The following is a 23,891-nucleotide window of genomic DNA, read 5'->3' as shown; positions in this document are numbered from 1 at the left end:
ATTTTAAGTGATGAGTGATGAAAAAAAAAAATCCAAACAAGACCTAATCCTCTAATCTTATTGGGGTTGGAGGTTAGGACTCAAGAGTCAAGAGGGCTCTGTTCGAAATGCTCAGCTAATAACATGAGTACATGACATTAGTAGCTCTGTAGAATCATTAATTGTACTAGGATTTTTTTTTTCTTCGAGAAAGTTGTACTAGGAAAGTTGATTAGACAAAGGCGTAAATGCTCTTTTCGTCCCTATATTTTGGGGTCATTTCTATTTTAATCCATACATTTTTATTTTACCACTTTTAGTCCCTAAAACAATTAGCGCTTGCCATATCAGTCCTTGCCATCAGCTAACTAACAGAAAAAGCTGACGTGGCTAACGACACTATTAAAATAATAATAAAAAATTATTTTGGCATTAAAAAATGCCACATCAGCATTTAAATTAAAAATTAATTTTAACTAAATAAAAAAAATTAAAAACAAAATTAAAAACAAAATTAAAAACAAAAAATAACATGAATTGTGATTTAAGAGTGCTTTGAACAAGAACAATAAGAACACAAATCCAAATTTAAGAACAAGAAGAAAATTTTCCTTTATTTGACTTTTTTTTTTCTTAGAAAACAAACACAAGATTAAGCAAGAACAAATTTAGATCTAAGAACACAAACCCAGAAATTAAAATCCAAAAATTAAAAAATCTCAAAATTACCATTTTCTCAAACCCAACAAAATTATCAAATCCCAAAGCACCAAAGTACCAAATCAATCCAAAAAATACAACACAACCAATCCAAACAAACAAAATCTCAAAATCAGAAAAACCCATCTATGAACCCAGCAAACCCACCTCACTCTCAAAAACCCAAAGTAAAAACAACCAAAACAAAACATAAAAATCAAAATCAAAACGCTGACTCTAAAACACTATGAAGATTTTTTTGATTCTCTCATTAGCTTCAATCTTCTGCTTTTCTCTAAGCAATTCCGTTGAAGACGATGTGATGTGCTTGCAAGGCGTGAAGAACTCTCTCTCCGACCCGGCCAACAAACTGAGTTCATGGACCTTCATGAACTCGTCCGTCGCTTCAATCTGCAAGCTCCAAGGAGTTGTGTGCTGGAATGAGAAGAAGAACCAGCTCATCAGCCTTCAGCTTCAGACGATGTAGCTTTTCGGCGAGGTTCCGAAGAGTCTGAAGTATTGCCGGAGCCTCCAAACCCTATATCTCTCCAACAACTCCATCTCTGGTCCAATCCCTTCTCAAATCTGTAACTGGTTGCCACAGTCCAATCCCTTCGTGATCCCCTAGATCTGGTGTTTGTGGACCCATTTTTGCTCTTTGATTTTTTGTAGTTCAGTTTCATAGATCTGGGGTTTGTGGACTCATTTTTACTATTTGATTTTCTGTAGGTTTGGATTGTGGTTTCTGTACTTTGGGTTTTTGATTTTCTCTAAGTTGACTTCTCGTGCCTGGGTTTTGATTTCTATGTTCTTCTCGGGTTTGTGTCAATCTTCATTTTCCTATGTTTGCTTTTGTTCATGCTCTTTGATTTGGTGATGTTCATGTTTTTTTTTTCCTGTAGGTTTGATGTTCATGTTCTTTTATTCTGGGTTTGCTCTTTAATTCTGGATTTGATGTCATTGCTGGGTTTATTTCTTGATTTAAGAAGAACATTGAAGAACAAGTTCTTATGTTCTCATGTTTTTAGATCTCACTTCATGTAATTTTTTGTTTTTAACTTTTTTATTTAATTAAAATTAATTCAAATATTGATGTGGCATTTTTTAATGCCAAAATAAATTTTTTTTTTTTAATAATACCATCAGCCACGTCAGCTTTTTCTGTTAGTTGGCTGACGGCAAGGATTGATATGACACACGTTAATTGGTTTAGGGACTAAAAGTAATAAAATGAAAATGTAGGGACCAAAATAGAAATGACCCCAAAATGTAGGGATGAAAAGAGCATTTACGCCTTAGACAAATTAAAATTAATTTAATCATTAACTTTAGTAGTGATATTTTTATATTAAAGGTGAATGTTTAGAAAAATTAATAGGTAAATGAAAAATTAAGAATTAATTGTTATAAATAACAATAAAAATATGAACATAAATATTATAATAAAGAAATGCATTTATTTCATTCAAAATTTTAAAATTATATATCACGTGTTTAGTACTATGACAAACAAATAGTATATTGATATGTACAAATTATATTTCAACAGATGGTGTTGTTTATCCGTATAATACCAATACATATCATCATAGCATGCCTTGAAAATGAACACATTTCATCACAATATGTATTTACCAGTTTTTTAATCAACTTATTTGTGTGTGTGTGTGTGTGTGTGTGTGTGTGTGTGGGGGGGGGGGGGGGGGGGGGGGGGGGGGGGGTTGGGAATGTTTGAAACATTTTGGGTCCGCCACAAGTTTGTGAATTTAATGACATTGTTTAGAACAATGCGGCCAATGAATGCCGAGGTTGTTTATACATTACGGAAGACAAAATGATTGCGTGCTAGCAAAATGGACCAAATAGTGAAAGCAAAAAGTGTGGCCCAAGTTGCGTTGTGGTTGTTCAGGTTAAGAATAGATGAAGCCATCTAGAAATATCACAGTTGAAAAATTGGAAAAGATTGAGATTGGGAGCTGGAAAGCATATTTCAAATTTGTTGCGATCATGTACAGTACTTTCTTAGAACACGGATGGGGTTTAATTTCCACTTGTTGACATCTGGGACAATCAGTAGATTGATTCATATATGTTTGAGGAATAAAACTGTTGACTTGGTAGGTAAGTATCCACTTATGTATGGATACCTTTCCAAAGAAAAATTTATATTTTAGGAGTGCACTAATGCTAGTCCCTCATGTGGTTTTAAAGGGTGTAATTTATGGCAAGCTGCTTTTACAGTAAATTTGATGGTCTGGACTCTGGACTCTGGAGTTAGTCTGTATATATAAAGGCATTGGATAGGCTTGGATCACAAAACAAAGATCCTGTGGTTGGTTTCAAAATATGGTTTTGTTCATATTGTCTATCTTCATTTTTTTATTATCCCGTCATACAAAAATATAACTTCAATTTTTTTATTAGTAAAATGGAAGAAGAAGAAGAAAACTTGTAATCGCATATTCCACATGACAATGACTATATATTTTCGGGCATTTTTTTAATGGATAAGAATGATTATATAAATATGAAACTACACTAGGCATCTTTCTATTAAGGACAAATGTAGTTTCTGTTCTTATCAAATTATTCATTTTTATAATTTGTCATTTTCTTTTCTGTCACGCAATGACAATGTTTTAGTTATGATCATCATGCTCCCTCAGAGTAAGATATAATGACAACAATGCTTTCTTTTATACCTCGCCACCGCCACCCTCTCCTATCTTACCATTTCATTATGACTCGTTTTCCTCTCTGATGTAGATGTAGTTGATACGTGATCAGTGTTATCCATCCAGAGTGACAACATTGATATATGTATATAATAGGAATAGCAGTCGGCATTCTTTGTATGTTTTCATTAGAGCATTCACATCAAAGTTTTTAAAAATGTGGGTTCCAGTTAGGTCAACTAATAAAGTCTCTGATGGTTGTATAAGAGATCTGGAGTTCAATCTCCGCCTACACCAAAAACTGATTGGTGTCTTGGTCTGATGATAAAGAGCGATCATCATGAGCGGACGTCATAGGTTGAAACTCTCTCAAAAAAGTTTTTAAAAATTTTAGTATTTAACATCTCAAAAAATTACTTTATCAATTTTAACAACTCATTTTACAATACACTTAACATCAAAGGTTCTATTTTTTTATCATTTCATTTAAAATAATATAAACTACTCATTAAAATAAAATAAAAACAATTATACAAACCACCTTGATGCTATTTTTTAAAAAATTTAGCATGTTTGTTGTAGCTTACTTTTTGGTGCTTTTTGCAAACTTGATATTAAAATTTAGCATTTATAGCATTTAGTATTCTTAATGAGAATGCTCGTGCTAGATATTGATGTTATAGGTTTTATATATACAGTGTAATATATTGACATACGTTATAATGCAACCCAAGTTAGATATCAGACAGGTACTATGCACTAAATTTAATATTGAATCCATTGTTTTAACTTCAGCAAAAAAAAAAAAGAATCCATTGTTTTAACGTAAAGCTATTGTTTTAGGTTTCACTTTCTTGATCAATTAATAATTGATTTCTTCATATCTTCAATTAGGCAGCAGCAAAAAAAGCTTTATATTTTATATTAAAATGAATAGGTTAGATAAGTGTTATAGTCATGAAACGTTGACCAACAAAACTCTACTTATACAGGCTGTTCTCAGGCTAAATTTATATTCGGAGAAAATCAATGAACTTCAAATCTTTGTCCAGACATGTCTACGTTGTATACTTTTTAAAATTTAAGAAGAAAGTTGACCTAAAAATGGTTTTGGTTGGAGGCCAAACTTCACTTTCGCAATATATATACTAGAAAAAAAGTTCTAAAAGATTGTAAAACTTGATCTACCAGATGGCTTAGTTTTGTTTTATTTGTTTTTTTAATCGGTATCTTATTAAAAATAAAGTCAAAATGCCGTTTTTAATGTCAGACTAGTTTAGCGGTGAAAGGACATGCATGATTAAGACCGAATATCTATAGCCAAGTCAAGAAAAAACGAAGAGAAAATAAATAAAGAAATTTTGTTCTCTTTAAATACGCGTTTGATATAATGAAGAATTTATCTTACTAACAAGACTATATAATAGAACAACTTTTTATTAATTTCTAAATAAAAGAATCATTGTGTATATCTAATAAAAAATAAAACTGATGATGAAAATATGGGGCGGATTTGAAACTTATCCAAAAACATGCTTAGCCTAACAAAATGTAATAGATCCCTCAAACCCATAGTCCTAAACTAGAAAGTATGCACGGACGCTTCATTTAGAGTATCGTACCCATATCGTACCAGTGATATATTAGTGTCGTACTCGTCGAGTCATATTATAATTTTTCAAAAATTACTTATATGACCATATCACATCCATTTTTATGTCTGTGTTTCTTATGTCCTAACTCTCTGACATTCTACAAATTAAGAATTTGATATGAACACTACCAACAACTTCTTGTGAATTTCACGCCCGGAGGGGGGGGGGGGGGGGGGGGGGTGGAGGGGTGGGTTTACTCCAACAACATGTTCTGGTTCATCATCATGATAAACAAAAAACACATAGACTTGAGTGTTGATCTGGTTCGTCATCATGATAAACAAAAAAACACATAGACGGCAAAGGACTTGAGGAGTAGACTCTTTGTCCTAGCAAAAGAAAAACGTAAACAACGTGGTCGGTTTCCATTAGCCAAATATCAACGTGAACCATAAAATTAGTCAATGTGAGACCTGACGATTTCAGTATTTCACGGACAAATATAAGATAAGGTTAATTAAGGTCAACGTATGTGAATGCTTTGCTGACAAGACTGGCATCTGGGATATCAACTATCAATATAAACACACTGTGTTTTACACACACTGTAAACACCGCCCAATCAATGTTACAACAGTAGAGGAAGTGATATATGTTGATTTTCTCAAATGATCCAAGCTGAATATCATAGTTAAGAAAGTTTAGTTTCGTACTGCGTTTGGTTTGGTTTGTGAGTGTATGAACGGAATGAGTTCTTCTCTTCCTCTTTCTTTTTCTGACAGATCGAACTCCTTTATATAGTTATTTATTTACGATTGATTGCCAAAACTACAAAAACAAAAGGCGTCGTTTTGGATTTGGACTGTTTTGGAGCTTCATTATTGGACCACTCATGAGATCCGAAATTTTGAGTTATTATCTACTTTTTCTTTCTTTTTTATCCGAAAAATTATATTTTCAAGATCAAGAAAATAAATGGAAACAATTTAAAATTAAGTACATACAAATTTCTAAAAGTCAGGTTTGAAATTTTTTTGGTAAAAATGTAGTGCAAAAAAAAATAGATTTTTTAACCAAAATTCACATGTAACATGTTTTTTATTTCTCTTTTTTCCTTTTTGATTTTCTATGTAGATGTGCCTATATCTTTTTTTTTTTTTTTTGAGAAAAAAATAATATTTATTAGAATACACAAACACGAAAGTAGTATATAGAGTTTTTTAAACAGACTTATAATATATTACATAATCAGAATACGACTACAAAAGGGTCTAACTTTTGTAGTAGTAGCCTGGAGTTATAAGGACTGAAACTCTAACGCACGCAACCAATGTGGGATAAACATCCCTATTTTTTTTTTTTTAGAAAATAGTAATGCTTATTAGAACACACAAACAAGAAAGTAGTATATAGAATTTTTTAAACAAGTTTATAATATATTACATAATCAAAGTATCACTACAAAAGGAATAAGTCAAACTTACCATTTATTACTAAAGCTTTTGTTGATTACTTTAGTGCATCAAAGCAGATACATACGAGTGACACATGCTTTTTTTTTACACATATAATGTACATATCGCAAACAATAGGAATAAGTCAAACTTATCTTTAATTACGTGGATCATATAATTAATTCTCCTTACTTGACTTGGACACTCACGACATTTTTTACAAAATATTTAGTTTTTGGAACAAAAAAAAAAATGTTACTGAAAAATCTCTGCTTGAAGTTATTTAGTTGTGTAACAAATTAAACTTGAATTCCAAGCAAGTAGCCGTTTATGTGGATCGTCTGTTTGAAAATACTACACATCATACGATCCACATTTACTTGGAACTCGAGTTTGCTAAACTCAATTTCCACTTAAAAATCGAGTTTAGCAAACTTGAGTTCCAAAAGGGGATATATAACTAAATATCTTCATGCAAAGGTTTTTTAATATATATATTTTTTTGGGCAAAAACTGAATATTTGGTGGAAAAAACCGACACTCACAACAAAACTAGTTTTTAACCCTTTCATCTCCTTTGATCATGAATTGAGATATAGTTATTTAGGAAAATTGTGAGAACAATAGTTGGTTTTTTTCCTCCCCTGTTTGGACAAAAAATAGATAGTTTAAGGATATTAAAATAAAATAACCAAAACTACAAAAACAAAAGGTCTCATTTTGGATTTGGACTATTAGGAGTTTCAATAAGGGCCCTCATGAAATCCAAAATTTTAAGTTGCTGCTAGTGGAATAATACTTGATTTAAATTTTTATCTCCTTCTTCCTTTTAAGAAGTTTACCTAAAAATTTTTGGTTTTTCAAGATCAAGAAAATAAATAAAGAAACTTAAAATTATGATATAAATTTCAAGAAGTCAGGTTTGAAAATGTTTTGGTAAAATGTCGTACAACAAAATTAGGATTTTTGAACCAAAATCCACATGAAACATGTTTTTTTCTTTTTCTTTTTCTTTTTTCCTTTTTAAATTTCTATGCTTATATCATTTATTACTAAAACTAATGAATCGAAAGGGATAGATGAGTGATACATGGTTCTATTTTTAACACGTATTATATACGTGTCACATCAATACAGTAGATCAATAAACATAAGCCAAATTTATCTTTGATGATGAAGATCATATGTACAACTAATTCTCCTTTCTTGACCTGGGCACTCACGCAACAAATCTAGTTTTTCACTCTTTCTTCGTTTGATCATGATTGAGATATAGCTGTTTAGGAAATTTCTGAGAGGAATAGTTGGTTTTTTCCTCCCTATGTGGACATAAAAGAATAGAGTTTAAGGTTTGAAAATAAATAAAATGAAGGAATCAAATGTACAAATTAATAATATTAAGATAGTATATATATATATATATAATTCAATAGTTATAATAATAGAGAAAAGATTATTTAAATTATAGTGCTCCACATAAAAGAGAGTAAACAATATCACTAAATTACAAAACTCCACATTAAGTGATATCAATTCTCTTCGAACAAAAATGAATAAATGAAAAAGAATGTATATTTGATGCTCAAGTAGAAGGATTTCGGTAGACTACACAAGACACGAGGGGTCCCTTTCATACAATGTGGACATCAATGTTGCGAGATTAATAGGTCGTTTTCAAATTAATGGAAAAGAATCTTGGATGATATATTGATAGCCATGTTAACACTTCTCTTTTTTCTTTTTTCAATTGTTTGCACGGTTAAGAAATTGCATTGTGTGGGTAAATTAAACCGCTTCTATATGGTCAAACAATCCCAACAAGAAATGTCCCAATCAAAAAAAAAAAAAAAAAAAAAAAAAAAAAAAAACGAAAAGGAGGTAGTTAATTATTAATGGTACCCTACCAATAAACCAAATTCATGAGTCATGCCATTTCATGGATCGAGTTCGTAGTGGAAGCCAGCAAGCCACTGATGACAAAGACCTGGGAAAACGAGTAAGGTTTATCAAACAAACAGCTGCCACATCGGCAAAAAACAAACTGACTAAAAATAAAGACGGCAAATGTAAATGCAATGCCATGGTCCAAATCCAAACATTGGTGTCTATTTTCTATTTGGCAATAAAAATATTCTAGAAATCAGGTTGGTGCGCAATTGTCACAGCACAATATATTAGAAACCACTTCATCCATAGTAATCTCAATCCACACGTCGGATTTGCGCGGATGCAGTGTCAACGGTTCATGAAACTGTTTGTATAAAGACCCTTTCCGTCCCAAAACAAAAAGTCAAAAAGATAGACCTGTCTCCTATAGATAGAATAACTTTCTAGATTCTAGCTTGACAACCAAGCAAAACCCAACTTGAATAGAAAGAACACCACCAAGAAGACGAAGAAGAAGACGACTAAAAATGAAGCTAGTTTGGTCTCCTGAGACGGCATCAAAGGCCTATCTTGATACTGTTAAATTTGTAAGCAACTTTCTAACAATCTTTGTTTCTTATTGCAAATTGCTTTCCATTTTGCTTTCTTTCCATTTTGTTTTCCACATCTTTAATGAAATCTGTTATTGGGTTTTGTTTGCAGTGTGAGCTTTATCAAGAATCAGGCGTGGCGGAGCTTGTTTCAGCCATGGCTGCGGGTTGGAATGCAAACTTCATAGTTGAGACATGGTCAAAAGGTAGTATTATGGCCACAAGTATAGGCTTAGCCGTGGCGAGGCGCCACACGGGTGGAAGACACGTGTGCATAGTCACAGATGAGCAGTCAAGGTTAGAGTATGCTGAAAGAATGGTTGAGGCAGGCATGACACATGAAATTATTGTTGGAGAGGCAGAGGAAGTAATGGATGAGCTAGTAGGCATAGATTTCATGGTTGTGGATTGTGGGCGCAAGGACTTTGCAAGAATACTGAGGCTGGCAAAATTGAGCAGCCGGGGTGCGGTTTTGGTGTGTAAGAATGCTAGCTTAAAAACTGCTTCGAGTTTCAAATGGAGAATCGTTCTTGATGGTGGATCACGGCGTCTTGTGCGTTCTGTGTTTCTCCCTGTGGGGATGGGATTGGATATTGCACATGTGGGTGCTATTGGTAATGGGGGAAATTCTGGTTCAAGTTCAGCTTCAGGTTCTGTCAGATGGTTCAAGCATGTGGATCAACAATCAGGAGAAGAACATGTTATCAGAAGGGTGAAATGAATGGTTTTCTCTGTTTTTTTCATTTTTTTCATTTTAGGTTCTATGATGAATTCAACTGCTGAAAAATAGTTATTTGTACATAAGTTAATGAGAATTAATCAAGATACATTCCATAAAACTGATTATTTCATCCTTGTTACTCTCCAAAAGATAGCTTTCGTTCCATCTTTTCTTCTCTGATTCCTCTATTCTACGGCTAAGTTGTACGTATATTTTTTTTTCATGGAAATGAATAAGAAGATATCTCTCAACAAATCCCTTTAAACATTTCGTTCCATCATTCCTTCTCTGATTCCTCCTTTCTACGGCTGAGTTGTACATATATTTTTTTCATGGAAATGAATAAGCAAATATCTCTTAACAAATCCATTTAAACAAGTCAATGTCTTCATTCACGGGAGATTTCTATCCCTTTCTCCAGCACATAAAAAGGGAAGGTTGCAAGGATAAATATAGCAACGCATAAAAGAATCAGGGCATTTTTTCTGTTCCTTCAACCGCAAATGCGCACAATTGTTAAATTTTGGACAGCAAATACTGCTGGCTTTTACAAGGCAAACAGGTAGACCCAATTAACAAGTCTCAACTCTCAAGTACAGAGACAGATTAAACAAATCAAACTCTCAATTTGTATAAATCATATCAGTGTAAAACTCTATAAAACAAAGTAATCTTACATCAATAGAACATTATCCCCAGTCATCTTACATCAAGAGACTATTTACTCGGCAAACATTTGGTATTTTTTACAAGACCATGTAAAAAGTACTCTCGAGTCTCGACATCCTTCCAGCATGCTGATCTCAGACGGGGTTTCCAAAGTGCCCATGGTTAGTTTCCCGTCACTCAACTGATGTGCAACCCACCTCCCCTCATCCCCACTCCAACTAATATCATGGTAAAGATAATACTTGTCCTCATTTCCTACACAGAACACAGTCTTGAAGAAGTAACCAAATATAGTCAACCAAATTGAATTTCAAGTGAACTTACATATTTAATGATCTCAGATTACTAAAATCTTGTAAAGTAGAAGATTAGTCCCAGCTGTTACGACTTCTTCTAAATGCCTTCTTGTCTGAAAGCACCTTCTTGCTCTTAAGGCGTTTCTGCTCCCCAATAGCAGCCCTTCAATAATACAGAAACAAGAGTAAAAGACTCTCTTGCAAAGACAGAGGAAAAGGATGTTGCAGACTCTCTTGCAAAGGTAATTGGAAAACGCAGATGCTGTAGAACTTACATCTTTGCAATTTTCTTCTTTTGCTCTTCCGAAGGAGGTGGTGGTACATATGACGCAGCATCAATTATTGCCTGTTTCAGTCAATATTAGAGAGAGAGAGAGAGAGAGAGAGAGAGAGAGAGAGAGAGAGAGAGAGAGAGTATAGAAATAAAAGTAAATGAACCAAACCTTAGTAAATGCTAAGTATAGAAACACAAAGAACTTTTAGAAACTCCAAAAAAAAAAAAAGCACTCAAATGTTAGATGAACCAAAGCGTATGATCATGAAGGAAATTATCTTCAGCTTATGAATGGAAAGCTAAAGACCTGAAAAGCTGATGCTATTATACTCTAACCAAATTAAACACAATGTCACTGCTCACCACAAGGTACATATCTTACTCCTCCCTCCCATTCCCAACCAACTTCCAAACAGCTTCAACAAGGCCTTAGGCATGGCCCAAGTAAGACATAACAATGCCAATTACAGGGACCAAATCTCATGAGCAACGAAGCAATTAGAAGTAAATGATTATCTTTGACCCCAAAAAAAAAAATTAAAATTAAAATTAAATTCAACAGACTCCCCACATGCTTTGTGCATATATTACACCAACCAGTAACAAATCACTCACTCTTGATTAATTGTTTCACGAGCAAGAAACTCCAACTCAAGTGACACTTCTTTTTTCTTTTCTTTTTTTTGATAAATAACTCAAGTGACACTTCTTTAAAAAAACAAAGCAGAGGGTGAGGTAGTGGGTTCAAGTCTCACCGGGTGCATGTGTAATTACAAATAAAAATTTTTAGAAAAAAGGTTTCACTAGCAAAGTCCTTCCTAATGCAACAGTGGAACTAACCAAGAGCCTTGTAGCTCAATAGCATTGCCTTATCTCCTTTATAATGAGAACCAAGGTTCAAATTTCCATCCCCATTTTCTGTAACAATTGAATTATCAAAATGCAGCAGTTCAACCAAAGAAAAGCACCTCAATAAGAACTCACCCTCCCTAATCATCTGCCAAGGAAGAATGCCCTTTCCTAAACATCTCAGAACCTCTAAAAGAAATCAAGTTGTATTATGAGTCAAAGCCCAAATTCCTCCACAGAACATGCAGTGCATTAGAGACCATGTAAAACGACTACGCTTAATTCACTCCCATCTTGCTCTGTCCCAAAAAATCTTAGACTCAAAGGAAGCACCCTACCAACCAACCCATATAACCGTTGCCCTCTACTGTATGGCTAATAGCAAACAAATCAGGGTCCACTTCACATCAACAAATTTATCCACCTCAGATAGTTGATTTCAAAGACAGAAACACCTGAAAAAACACCAGCCACTTCTAATGGCCTCCACTAACTAACCCCAAAATTTCCCAACTGCAGAAGCCATCCCCACTCCCTGTATTCCTAACGCATCATACTCCTCCACAAAGGCACAAACTCTCCATGGTCACTGTGTACCTCAATAACAATCTCCCTAATGAGGCCTAATGAACTCACGAAAGCCTCAACCAAGAAAAACGTAGTGAGCAGGTCATGAAATGATGGCGCAACCTAAATCATGTCCAAACTAACTGACTTTTACCAACTCTCAGGCACAGCCATTTCAAAATGTGCCAGACAACAATATTGGGGTCAAGGTAGTTTTATTGAATCTCTGACGAGAAGCAATGGCAAATTCCGTATTGCAGAAAAAGAATATCTAAGTGTGCATTCTTTAGTACCTGAAGTTTTGCCAAAGCATCTTCAATGTTGCCCCTGAAACAGAAAAGTAGAATCAAACCAGGTGTCTTGGAAATCTATATGCTAAACCAACTACAAAAAGGAGGAGGCAGAAGTTGACTTCTGTGTTCTAGTTTTTGTTGAAGAAATCACAAGCTCGCCATCCTTGTTGATCCGATTCTTCTCCTGTTTATGACCAGGAAGATTACTAAAGAGATAGTAGAAAGAAGCTTACAATAAAAACTACAGAAGCAATCACAAATGATAAGACAAAAACATTAATTGATTAAAACATGACAAAGAAAGAGTCTGTGTTATTGGGTTCACTAAGATACAATGGTTAGCAAGGACCATCAAGATTTCTCTTTTCTTTTTTTAAATATTTTTGTGAGAGGGTTGGGGAAAAAGAAAAAAAAAAAAGGAGGGGGGGGGGGGGGGGGTTGGAATGGGTGGAGGCTATGCAAAGAGAATTGATCACATTTTGGAGCAAGAAATTTCTCATCATAGGTCTCTCCTATGTGTTCTAAGCAAATAAACACATAATAAGAAAGAACAGTAGCAAACCATCTGCATAATCTTCTCCCTTATTCGGTCACTCAGCCAATATGCATTTTCAACATTGAAGCGCATGTCCACCTTTGTGTTCACTGTACAATAATCAGATTTGACCACAAGCAAAGATAATAAGTAGCAGCAAGAATGATATAAATTGCAAAAAAGGAGTAACATGAACAATAATGATAATAGTAAAATAGGCACTAAACGCGGATTTAAAATAAAAGAGGAAGAAGTGAACTCACCTTTGTTGACATTTTGACCTCCAGGTCCACCACTTCTTGCAAAATTGACAGTTACATGCTCTGAATTAAAAATTTAATAATCAGATAAAAAAAATCCATAGTATGGTAAGAAAATATTGGAGGATATTATTGTTAGTTGGTTCGACTTTGAAAGGTCACCACAAGAAAGATTATATGATGAATTACAATGTTGACTGCCATTGTGACAGTATTTTAATCAAAGAAGCTGAACTATATCAACCTTCAGGTATAGTTCCTTTGTAATTCCCAGAATCGCAACCAGATATAATCATATAGCTTACTACAGTTCAGAAATTCAAAAAAGAAAAGGAAACAAACCCTATTCTTTTCCTTTTCCTATTGGAAAAGATTACAGAGTCATAATGAGAAAAAGAGAATCCTTCAATCATCATCAAGCCAATACCAGAGCCAAGTCTGCCAAGAAGACAAGATATTCAGCCAGGCTTGATGATCATTGGTAATTTGACTAAATTTTGTCTGAATTCAATGCTGGCTAATTTCTGTTCCTCGTAAGACAAATCAATAAGAACCTATCAACTGCAAATGCCAATAGTAATATCCCATAAAACACACTTGAGTCCTACGTAGAAACCTATTGCAATAAGCCAAACTTTTAACATTGGAAACCAAATGCTCTACCAATATCAACCTTTGTGGAAAAGGACAGAAGCGAAAGGATTCTAGGTCATTGTGAAAGGGGAAAAGAATCAGCAACCATCAGCCTCTGTGGCTTATCCTTTCCTGGTCAAGGCTATGCAATCATTAGTGGACAAGTTTCTTTCCCCTGAACTAAAAAAGTAATGGAATAGAATTAGGAGCTATAGCAGTTTTTGGGCCTTGTAACAAAGCTTCTGGTATTACATGAAGTAACTCTAGAGTGTCCCACTTACCAGTCCTTTATAATTGCTTTGATCAGAGAAGTTTGGGACTAATAGAGGAAGAAGGATAAAACTAAGCTAAATGAACATAAAGATTATATCTATTGCACAAGGCTCCTGCTTCTGCGAGATCTGGAAGAGGTGGTTGGTAAAGAGCCTTATCCCCAATTTTGAAGAGGCCAATTCCAGGTAAGCAAGATGAAGCAAATAATTCCTTTTCAATTACAGAATAAAACACACACACACACACACACTAAAAAGGTAATAGATTGATTGGTGCTAAGATAATTTAGCTGATGCAATATGGACTCCATCAAAAACCTTAGTGATATATTAGGGAATTTTCACAACACAAAAACAAGGAAAGCATAAATGCTTGGTTTAGAAAAACAAAGAGCAAAGGAAGATAGATGTTTTTGATAATTCGATAGTTACAATGGGAGAAAGGGATTCGAACCCTGATGTCTCTAATGAAAATACTAGGAGGTGCCAGTTGAGTTACAAGGCCCGTAGCAACAAAAGAAGAAAATTAAGGTCAACAGAGTCCTTGGTCTTCATATTGGCACATTCTAAACATTCAAATCAGCCCAAACATGCAAAAATTCATCTTCTACTTTTACAATAAAAAACAAAAGCACAATGACATCTATATCACACAAGACATTGTAGCCAGCCTCCAGCTCCAATTGCCCAAAAATACTCTAAAAAGTATTCCTTTAAATCTATTCCAAACCAAAATCAATCAAAAAACAGTTGTTTATGTTCTTCCATTAGAATCCTAATTCCAGTCAGAGACAAAACCAGTAGCACACTTGAGTGGAAATACCTTAACTAGGATTATTATAAGTAGTACAACAAACTAAATTGCTTTCACTTATTAGTCATGAATTACTAATAGACAACGATAAACATATAATATTAATTTATTATTACATACCGAGCGTGATTTTAGGGATGGGCTGGTTAATATCAGCGGAGAAAGCACGGTCCTCGGCTTCTTGCAAGAGCTGCTGAACCTGCGCGAGCCGAGATGACACTTTCTTTCCGTCCGACGCGGCGGCGCATCGAATGCGGCTAAAGCTGATTCCACGCTCTGTGACTGCTGCGTATCTGAGGGTCCCACCGATACCTCGCAATCGTGACAAAGAAAATGAAGAAGAAGAAAGAGGAGCAGGATTGAAGATGCCTCTCAGAATTACGTTTGCTGTGGTTCTCACTACCGCCATTTTTTTTTTTTTTTTTTTTCGAACTTCAAAAGCAAACCTAAAGGATGACCCGACCGTTTTTTGTGAATGAATACGTTCTTCGATTGTCCCTCAACCTCTAATTTTTGATAAATTGTTTTTTTTTTTTTTTTAAGAAAAAAAAAATTTGAGTTTCATTTTAGAGCAGCACAACAATGTGGCTGAGAGTTGGTCTAATTTTTGTGTTCTGCGCCACTTCACACGTGGCATGTAGCTATTTGAGCAAGTTCAACCCATGATCACATCCACGTGGCAACCCCTGTTTATTCTATGAACATCATTCTCTCCTCCCAATTTCAAAAATTATTATATTTCATATTTCAAACTTTATAATCTGAATATATATATATATATATATATATAAACTTTTCAATCATTTAAAATTTTGATTGGCACGACAAATTATACACCTTTGAAGTTTTAAAATCTAAAATGAACTTTGAAACGAACTAATTGGAAAAGGTTTGAAATGGAAAGTCCGAAGTCCAAACACCCAACATGGGGCAAGGTCTCAAATCTTGATCAGAATGTTCTTAGTAACCAAGCACCCTATCCTCAAAATGAATGTCTAAGAAAGAATGATTACCTCATCATCACTAAATCAACATTAATTGTTATGATCAATTTTTTAAGGATAAATTACAGTCGACACTCTTAAGATTTGAGTTAACATTAAGCAAGTTCAAAATATTTCAAAAATAACCAATTTGGTCCCTAAATCATACGCTCCTAGAAATAAAAAATTTTGCATTTAGTATTGTGAGAGACCGCGCCTCCGGCCCCTTTTTATAAGATGTTGGGCCAAACCCACGTGAATGAGTGAAGTCGTGTTATTGCCTCTCAAAATAGAGGTTCGACTAGTTATATTTTCCCCTTTAGATTAAAGGTTTTACAATGGAGTCGCCACTTATTTAATTATTGGAATAAATAAGAAAACCAAAATTGAAAAAAATTCCTCATTTTATTTATTTGAAATTGAATTTACATTGATCATAGGAAAATTACATGACTTTGGTCCTAGATACAATCTAAGATAAAGTACATGGTTTTATTTCCTAGTTACAATCTAAAAATCCAAAATTACATGGATAAGCATTTGATCTACTAACCCTTGATCTAAGCTCGGAGGCTATGTTACAAGGTGGGAAGGTGTTAGACACCCACCTTACCCGATGAAACCGATCTTCTAGATTATGGTAGCCAACATTCATATCACATCATTCAATATGTTATCAATCAATTTGCATGTTGAATTTAATGTGTATGCATGTGATAAACCCTAACTCAATCTATTAAGCATGGCATTTGGATTGAAAAATAAACTCTAATGAATGTGTGTAGATGGTGATATCCTAGATCCAAGAATTTAAAAGAATTATTAAACAAACATATTTTTCATGTTTTTTTTATGTGGATTTAAGATCGAAGCTAGTGTTATGCATGAATATGTGATGAACAACCAAGAATATATAAAGAACACATAAGAACATTTAAGAACATTCAAACATATTCAAGAGAATTTAAGTAGTTACTATTATGCTTTAATCCTAAATTCTAATCATGGCAACACAAAAAACAAGTTAGGGAAAGGGATTATACCTTCATGCAAGATCCATATGGTAGAGGAGGAGACTCTTGGTAGAAGTCCTAAGGGTGGAGGAAAAGAAGAGTTAGGAGAGAAAGAGTGAGTCTCACTCAATACCTTGAGTTTTAGGAAGACAAAGATATGACAAGACTACTCAACTTCCTATAACTCAAGAGAGCGGAAGAGAGGGGGTTTTTTTGTGTCCCTTGGAATGAAGGAGAGGGGGGGTTTATATAGTAGTGGTGGAGGAAATATGAATGGAATGTCATTTAATGAGGGTTGACAAAGAATCATGAACCTAGACCTTATTTTAGCTTTTGGGAAAATCTGGTACATTAAATGTGGAGATTGATGAGAGTGAAGAGCAAGCAAAGTTCGGTTTTCCCATAGTTGCTGTAACAGCCTGTAAAGCCAATTTTGAAAAATCATATCTGCCTCAATTCTTATCGGACTTGTCTCATTCTTGTGCTCAAATTGAAGCCCTGGATATCTAGTTTCTGGGAAAATTAACCTCATTCACAGATTCAAAATATTCTAAGAGATATCGATAAAATGGTGAGTAGAGGTCATTTGTTAGAAAATAGTTTTAGCACAATTAACATTAATAGGTCTCAAATTAGCTCCCAATTAACATTAAATGGCTCCAATCACTCTCATTTCAGACTTAATTGGTTCCAAATTTACTCTAATTAAAATATAATTACATAAATTACTCATTGAATAATTAATGTTTAACTATCTAGTTAATTAGGTATGTGCAACCCTACCATAAAATGTAGTCTTAACTAATCAAATTATGACACATCATCGATTTCAAATTGATTATACTTATAACCGATTGAAATCAATTGTTTATAATCACATATAGTCGGACTCAATTTGCAATAGTGCATCTTAGCCATTAAAACTTGATTTGATGATAACTTTCAATCTAATGGTCCAATTATGGCTCATGACCAGTCGATTTGATCGTTACAACATCAAGATCATTTTGGTGAAATGAGATAAAGGATCTAATGACCAGAATCAAGATACATATTTCCAATGTGAAATTACCCTTTTACCCTCCATGTGAGGTTAAATACGGGTTGCAAAATAAAGTGTCAACAAGTATATAGTTCAGGGACCAATTCAATTATTTAGTTCTAAAATGTCTTTGACCTGTTTAGTTTTATCCCAAACCTCAAGAGTGCTAACTGTAATTTACCTTTTTTTTTTTTTTTTTATCCCTATTAAGAGTTCCTTTTGATTACTTAATATATGGTTTTGATGAGTGGAGTCACGTCAACACTTTTGCATTTAGTCCAATGGAACATGATGATGTGCTAAATCGTTAGTGAGTTGTAGGCTCCAAGTCGCTCCAATGGGTACCTATGGAATAAGAACAAATGGACCAAACAAAAGGCATCGGTGTGGTACCGACCAAAAACCTTCTGAAGGTCAAGTTAGTGAATGAGAAATCTCTAAAAACTCTATAGTGAAAGAGTCAGAAAGTTTCTACACACCTAAGGAAAGTGGAGGTCTGGTGCTTATATAATGATAAATGGTGAATCGAAATCCCTTCAAAGTAGGGATCTTTCCTTGCTGGGAGGGTTTGGCACTTAGGATTTCCAAGATTTTAGGGTGCCTTTCCATGTGAGAGAGATATGGGTGAGTAATGGGTTTTATCTTGCGTGTCATGCAAGATGTTTCCATGAATAGGTATCCGTGGGGACCAAGCCAAGCCATGCTGGACCCGTCGACCTCTTCACCTCGTTGGCCCTTTGCCTCGTTCGAGGGCTTCCCGTTGGCTTATAGAGGCGTTCATCAAGTATCATTGCGGGGCCGTCGCTTGTGCTCCCGTCACTCTAGGTCTTCCATTTATTTCCATGGAGCTGACGGGTCTGTAGATGCCGTCGGCTTCCTTGCGTGATGCATCTAGTGGTATTAAATTATTGTCCAAAATACCCCTATCAGAACAAGTTGTTATTGTACATCACTAAGGAGAAGTATCCTAAAAGCACATCCCTTCAACCAACCTGCAAAATGGTGTATTATTATAACCTCTCCCACTTTATAAAAAATTGGTTATCAACCCCTACTTAAAAACCCTATACATACCCTTTTAAGCCTTGAGCAAAGATAAGCAATAAGAATCTTATTATTCTACATTTTTTCTTAGGGCACGTTTGGTAGACTGTAATAGACACTGTAATGTAATAGATATTCTAATGGCATAATTATTTGATTGTTTGGTTATATTTTTATTATAATGAATAGTTATTCCTTATGAATATCTATTGTTCAAAATGAGGAATAACTATTCCTTATCAAAAGTACTGAATATCGATTCTTTCACCTTATCTAATAACTTTTAAAAAAAATTCCTAAAAAGCCATTAGTTGCCACATCTTCAAAAGAAAAGAAGATAAATTTTCCTTGTTGTTAATTATTAACTCTATTTTGAACACCCTAAAATAAGCGTATTTTAGAAAATTTGACTTAAAAATGATTTAATTACACCTTCTTTTTATACTCTACTAAATTGTGAATGCATATTCAGAATTCTATTCCTAAATGATCACCAAACTAATGAATAGTAATACTTATTACATTTCAACTTAATGTATTCCTTGTAATACTTATTCATATTCTCATGTAATAATCATTACAGTGTACCAAACGTGCCTTTACTTCGGGAATTTCTCCACTGAGTTGAACCTAAGTGCCTCCAACCAATCCCACTAGTTGGTCAAAACCTAAGAAGCAGATTATTTAGTCCTTGCATGCTGTGGATTTTTCATTTATTTATCATCTTTGTTCAGTTAAGATCCATGTAAAATGTTAATAAATCATTCACCACCTATATTTTTTTTTCTTTTCTTCCCACTTTTCTTTCCTAAAATCAAATATCATGGTTAAGTTTTAAGGACAAAAGTATCCAAAAATCATCAATGAATACACCTAACTCATCCTCTAAGTTATACTCTTACATTAGAAGAGTAAAAATATCAAAAACCTTATTTTATATGTGCGTTAGGCATTTTCTTATAAAGCCAACTTTTTTTACTATTTAGCTTATTTTTGTTACTATTCATGGGTCTCATTACATTTTTTGGGCACTATTTATGAGTCTCACTGTATTATTTCAGCTACCTTTTAATTTTATCTACAGTATTTTCAGTAAAAAGTTTTCAATTTTAACTAAATAAGCTGTTTCTAAACAGACCTTATGTTTAGATAATGGGAAATAGTGAGAGAAGAATGGAAAGTAAAGGTTCAAATAAAAAAGAAAATGTGATAAGAATACAATACTTAATCCTTGATTGTTAGGGAAGAGATAAAAATGAGAAGAATGAAATGTCAAAGAAAATAAAGAAAAATATCAATATTCTCATATGCACATACTTGCTAATTATAGAATTGATAGAAAAGTGGGTAGAAAACAAAACATTTTTTAGTAAAATTTTATTATACTCTTATATTGAATAGTTTTCAATAAAATAATAAAGGAAGACTAAGGGTATGTTTAGTAACTATTTTTTCTCCTTATTTTCTATTTCCAAAAACAATTTTCTATTTTTGAGACTAAAAAACTAGTTTGGCAAATCAAAATGGACAGAAAACAAAAATTGTTCTCAAAACTCAATTTGTGAAGGAAACTGAAAACATGCAAATGGCTGTTGTAAGGAGCCGATTTAAGTCCCGAGCCCAAAAGATGGATGGATCTAGACCCAAAAAGCCCAAAACAATGAATTTGTAGAGAATGGGTTGGAAAATTGGGTTGAAATGAGTTGGATCACGAATAAAGTGGCTCAGTAAACAAGAACAGAGACACGGATTGAATTAAATTAGAGAAAATCGTCCTCGGCACTGTCCTAGGAGATCAGTTCTTATATATTCCTTACAAGTTTGGTCATAGAGTTGGTTCTTAATTGCTACAATGTTTCTCTTGTTATTTTCGAATCCCTTATCCATGGAAGATCTCCTACATTATATAGTTCCTTTCAGATGATCTTGATCCTACACTTGTTGATCATTTGAACCCCTACTTGAGTGCTTGTCCCATCAGACACCTTCTCTGGCCTTCTATGAGTTGTGGTAGGCAAGGCAGCACTGTTCAGGGGTCTTTTTCACATAAATGCGGCCAGAAAGTTAGCTGCAAAGCATTCAATGCAGTGGCAACAGCTTTTCCTTAGATATTTCCTAGCTCCCCTTCTTCCAGTACATTCATAATGCACACCCTTCTCAATGGAATTTCATGGAAGATCACTCTGAGTGATAGAATATATGTTTGATCTGTGCTTCATTTATCCGAGGAGACAATCCTTCTCGGACCACCTTCCCCAACCTTTCCACTTGCATGTTACTTATAGGACTCTGAACTTAACACATTTACTATTGTTTATTCGTCCTCAAACCAATCAACGTCCTCAGCTAAAACCCAAGGCCCAATATACAATTTTGAGCCCCGATCCCTACAGTTGTTTTCAGTTTCTAATTTTCAAAAGTCAATGAAAACATGTATTTAATTTTCATTAGTATTTTCTTTTCTTTTTTTCAAAAAAAAATATTTTTTTAATTTCAACTAACCAAGCATGTTTTTGATTTCAAAAATACAAGAAAATTGTTCTTTCTTTATATTCCCAAAAACAAGTTTTTAAAAATAGAAAACAAAAACGATTACCAAACATAACCTAAACATTTTCCCTCAATAAATTTAAAAAACAAGTGAATGATAAACCCAAATTAAAAATCATCTCTCTCTCTCTCTCTCTCTCTCTCTCTCTCAAATCATATACTATATAATAAAAGTTGGGCTTAAAAGTCGTGGTTGCGCCAAGTGGCTTCACTAAATTGCAGAAATTTTTTTAGAAAAATATACAATTTTTCTTCTCCTATAATTTCTAAGTTGATAAAAATCTTAATTTGATTACAATTTAAATTCTTCATCTAATCCATCTAATCCTTATTTTTTACATGTAGTGTATTATAAAAAAAAAAACAAACAGCAACTTTCTTATTGCAATAATTTTTATATAAAAACAACATTATATTTGTTCTTATTAATTTCTTTTGATAAAATAACAATAAGTGTTCTAACAAAATGTGCAACCTACAATAAGTGTTTTCTAAAATTTCAAAAAGAGATTAAATTTAGTTAGTTGGTCTATCTAAAATATTATCAACAAAGCGTAAAATCAATAGGATAGAATTAACTAAAAATAGGTGTACAAGTACAATTTATTTTTAAAATTTTTAAAAAATAGATTTTTTTTTTGTTTTTATCTTTTATATATATATATATATAAATATATATATATACACAGAGAGAGAGAGAGAGAGAGAGAGAGAGAGAGAGAGAGATTTCATTAATAATTGTTATACTATTTTTACAATTTGCCATAGTTTTTAAAATATTTTATAATATTTGTTTTTGAAAAAAAAAAAATACCAAACTTGAACTTACATAATATACATCTTCCATGTAACTTTTTTTTTTTTTTTTGTTATTCAATTTAATTATATTATCAAAATATTTTCTATTAAGACGACCATAATACCAGTAAGAGAAAATAATAATCCATTTTCTACTTTCTCTCTACCCATTGTTATCATCTCACTTTGCTACCATACTAATCGCATTTTTAATATATATTCCTATCTCCTACCCTCTTCAAACTCTTCTCTCCCTCTCTCTTATCTCTCAAATCTAAACATCTTCTTAAACAATTCAACTATCTTTTAAGCAAAGACTTAACTTGCTTTCTACCGTAAAATACAAGCATATTTCCATATCTTTTAAAAAAGCAAATGTCTGGTTTGAAAGGACCAAGCCAAGTGAAATCCAAGAAATATCAAATGTTGGGAAGAATAGATATATTCAGTATTTATTTATCTATTATCTATATATATATATATATATATATATATATATATATATATATATATAAAACAGAAGCCTTAGAAGCTCCTACAATTTTCCACGTCATCACTATTTTTTTAAAAGAATTCTTTTTATTTTATTTATTTAAGTTTAATTTTTTTAAGAGAATAACCCGACTATATTCTATATATATATCTCTCCCGACTCCCCTCCATGCGAAGAACTCCCTCTCTCTTTAAATCTCTAACCTTCCCCCAAATCCTTAACCTCACGCACGCAATCTCTTCCATATAAGTAACAATTTGAAGTTAAGAGTTCCAAATTTAATCAAAGTCAACTATGGATTTCATTGAACCTAGGGAAGGGCTTCATCTCTTGGCGTTTTAGAGAATGGTTGGTAATGTTTTTATTTTAATTTTAGGTTTTCCCCCTTACTCATTCTCTTAATTTGGAGTAAATTTGTGGTTTTTCAGAGAGGGAGAGAAAAAACTGAGGGACTTTATAATCAAACCAGAACTTCTCCGAAAACATTACCGGTAAGTTTTTAATTTTGTTCTATTGTTATTGGTTGTTAAGTATGATTTAGGGTTACAATTGGGAGTGTTTCTTTTGAATAATTAGCATAGATTGATGAGTTTGGAACCGATAGTGGAGTTTGAAATTTTGTTCTATTGTTTTTGGCTGTTAAGTATGATTTAGGGTTAAAATTGGGAGTGTTTCTTTTGATTGGGACTATATAATCAAACCAAAACTTCTCCAAAAACATTACCGGTAAGTTTTTAATTTTGTTCTATTATTATTGGTTGTTAAGTATGATTTAGGGTTACAATTGGGAGTGTTTCTTTTGAATGATTAGCATAGATTGATGAGTTTGGAACCAGTAGTGGAGTTTGAAATTTTGTTCTATTGTTTTTGGCTGTTAAGTATGATTTAGGGTTAAAATTGGGAGTG

General features: G+C 33.3%; 2 protein-coding genes across 4 annotated transcripts; one reads left to right on the top strand and one right to left on the bottom strand.

Annotated features, from left to right (window-relative positions):
- Positions 1–8,656: 8,656 nt before the first annotated feature.
- On the top strand, positions 8,657–9,730 carry LOC126708697 (uncharacterized). The gene is made up of 2 exons (XM_050408564.1): positions 8,657–8,876; positions 8,992–9,730. Exons 1-2 carry the CDS (start codon positions 8,817–8,819, stop codon positions 9,598–9,600), a joined length of 669 nt encoding a protein of 222 aa, XP_050264521.1. The 5' UTR covers positions 8,657–8,816; the 3' UTR covers positions 9,601–9,730.
- A 476-nt stretch (positions 9,731–10,206) lies between these two features.
- LOC126708696 (uncharacterized) lies at positions 10,207–15,596 on the bottom strand. Of its 3 annotated transcripts, none has more exons than XM_050408563.1 (8): positions 15,183–15,596; positions 13,347–13,406; positions 13,111–13,193; positions 12,668–12,732; positions 12,549–12,582; positions 10,841–10,911; positions 10,594–10,728; positions 10,207–10,540 (listed from the first exon to the last, which is right to left on the bottom strand). In XM_050408563.1, the coding sequence occupies exons 1-7, from the start codon at positions 15,469–15,471 to the stop codon at positions 10,638–10,640; spliced, it is 693 nt and encodes a 230-aa protein (XP_050264520.1). In that variant the 5' UTR covers positions 15,472–15,596; the 3' UTR covers positions 10,207–10,540; positions 10,594–10,637. The 3 variants fall into 3 exon arrangements, with proteins under 3 accessions (XP_050264520.1, XP_050264519.1, XP_050264518.1); XM_050408562.1 differs by having other exon boundaries at positions 10,207–10,524; positions 15,183–15,595; XM_050408561.1 differs by having other exon boundaries at positions 10,207–10,728; positions 15,183–15,595.
- Positions 15,597–23,891: the final 8,295 nt, after the last annotated feature.

The sequence above is a fragment of the Quercus robur genome, chromosome 12 (genome assembly GCF_932294415.1).
Source record: "Quercus robur chromosome 12, dhQueRobu3.1, whole genome shotgun sequence".
In the NCBI taxonomy this organism is placed as follows: Eukaryota; Viridiplantae; Streptophyta; class Magnoliopsida; order Fagales; family Fagaceae; genus Quercus; species Quercus robur.
The sequence above is the reverse complement of the archived record's forward strand: the minus strand, read 5'-3'. Positions and strand labels throughout refer to the sequence as shown.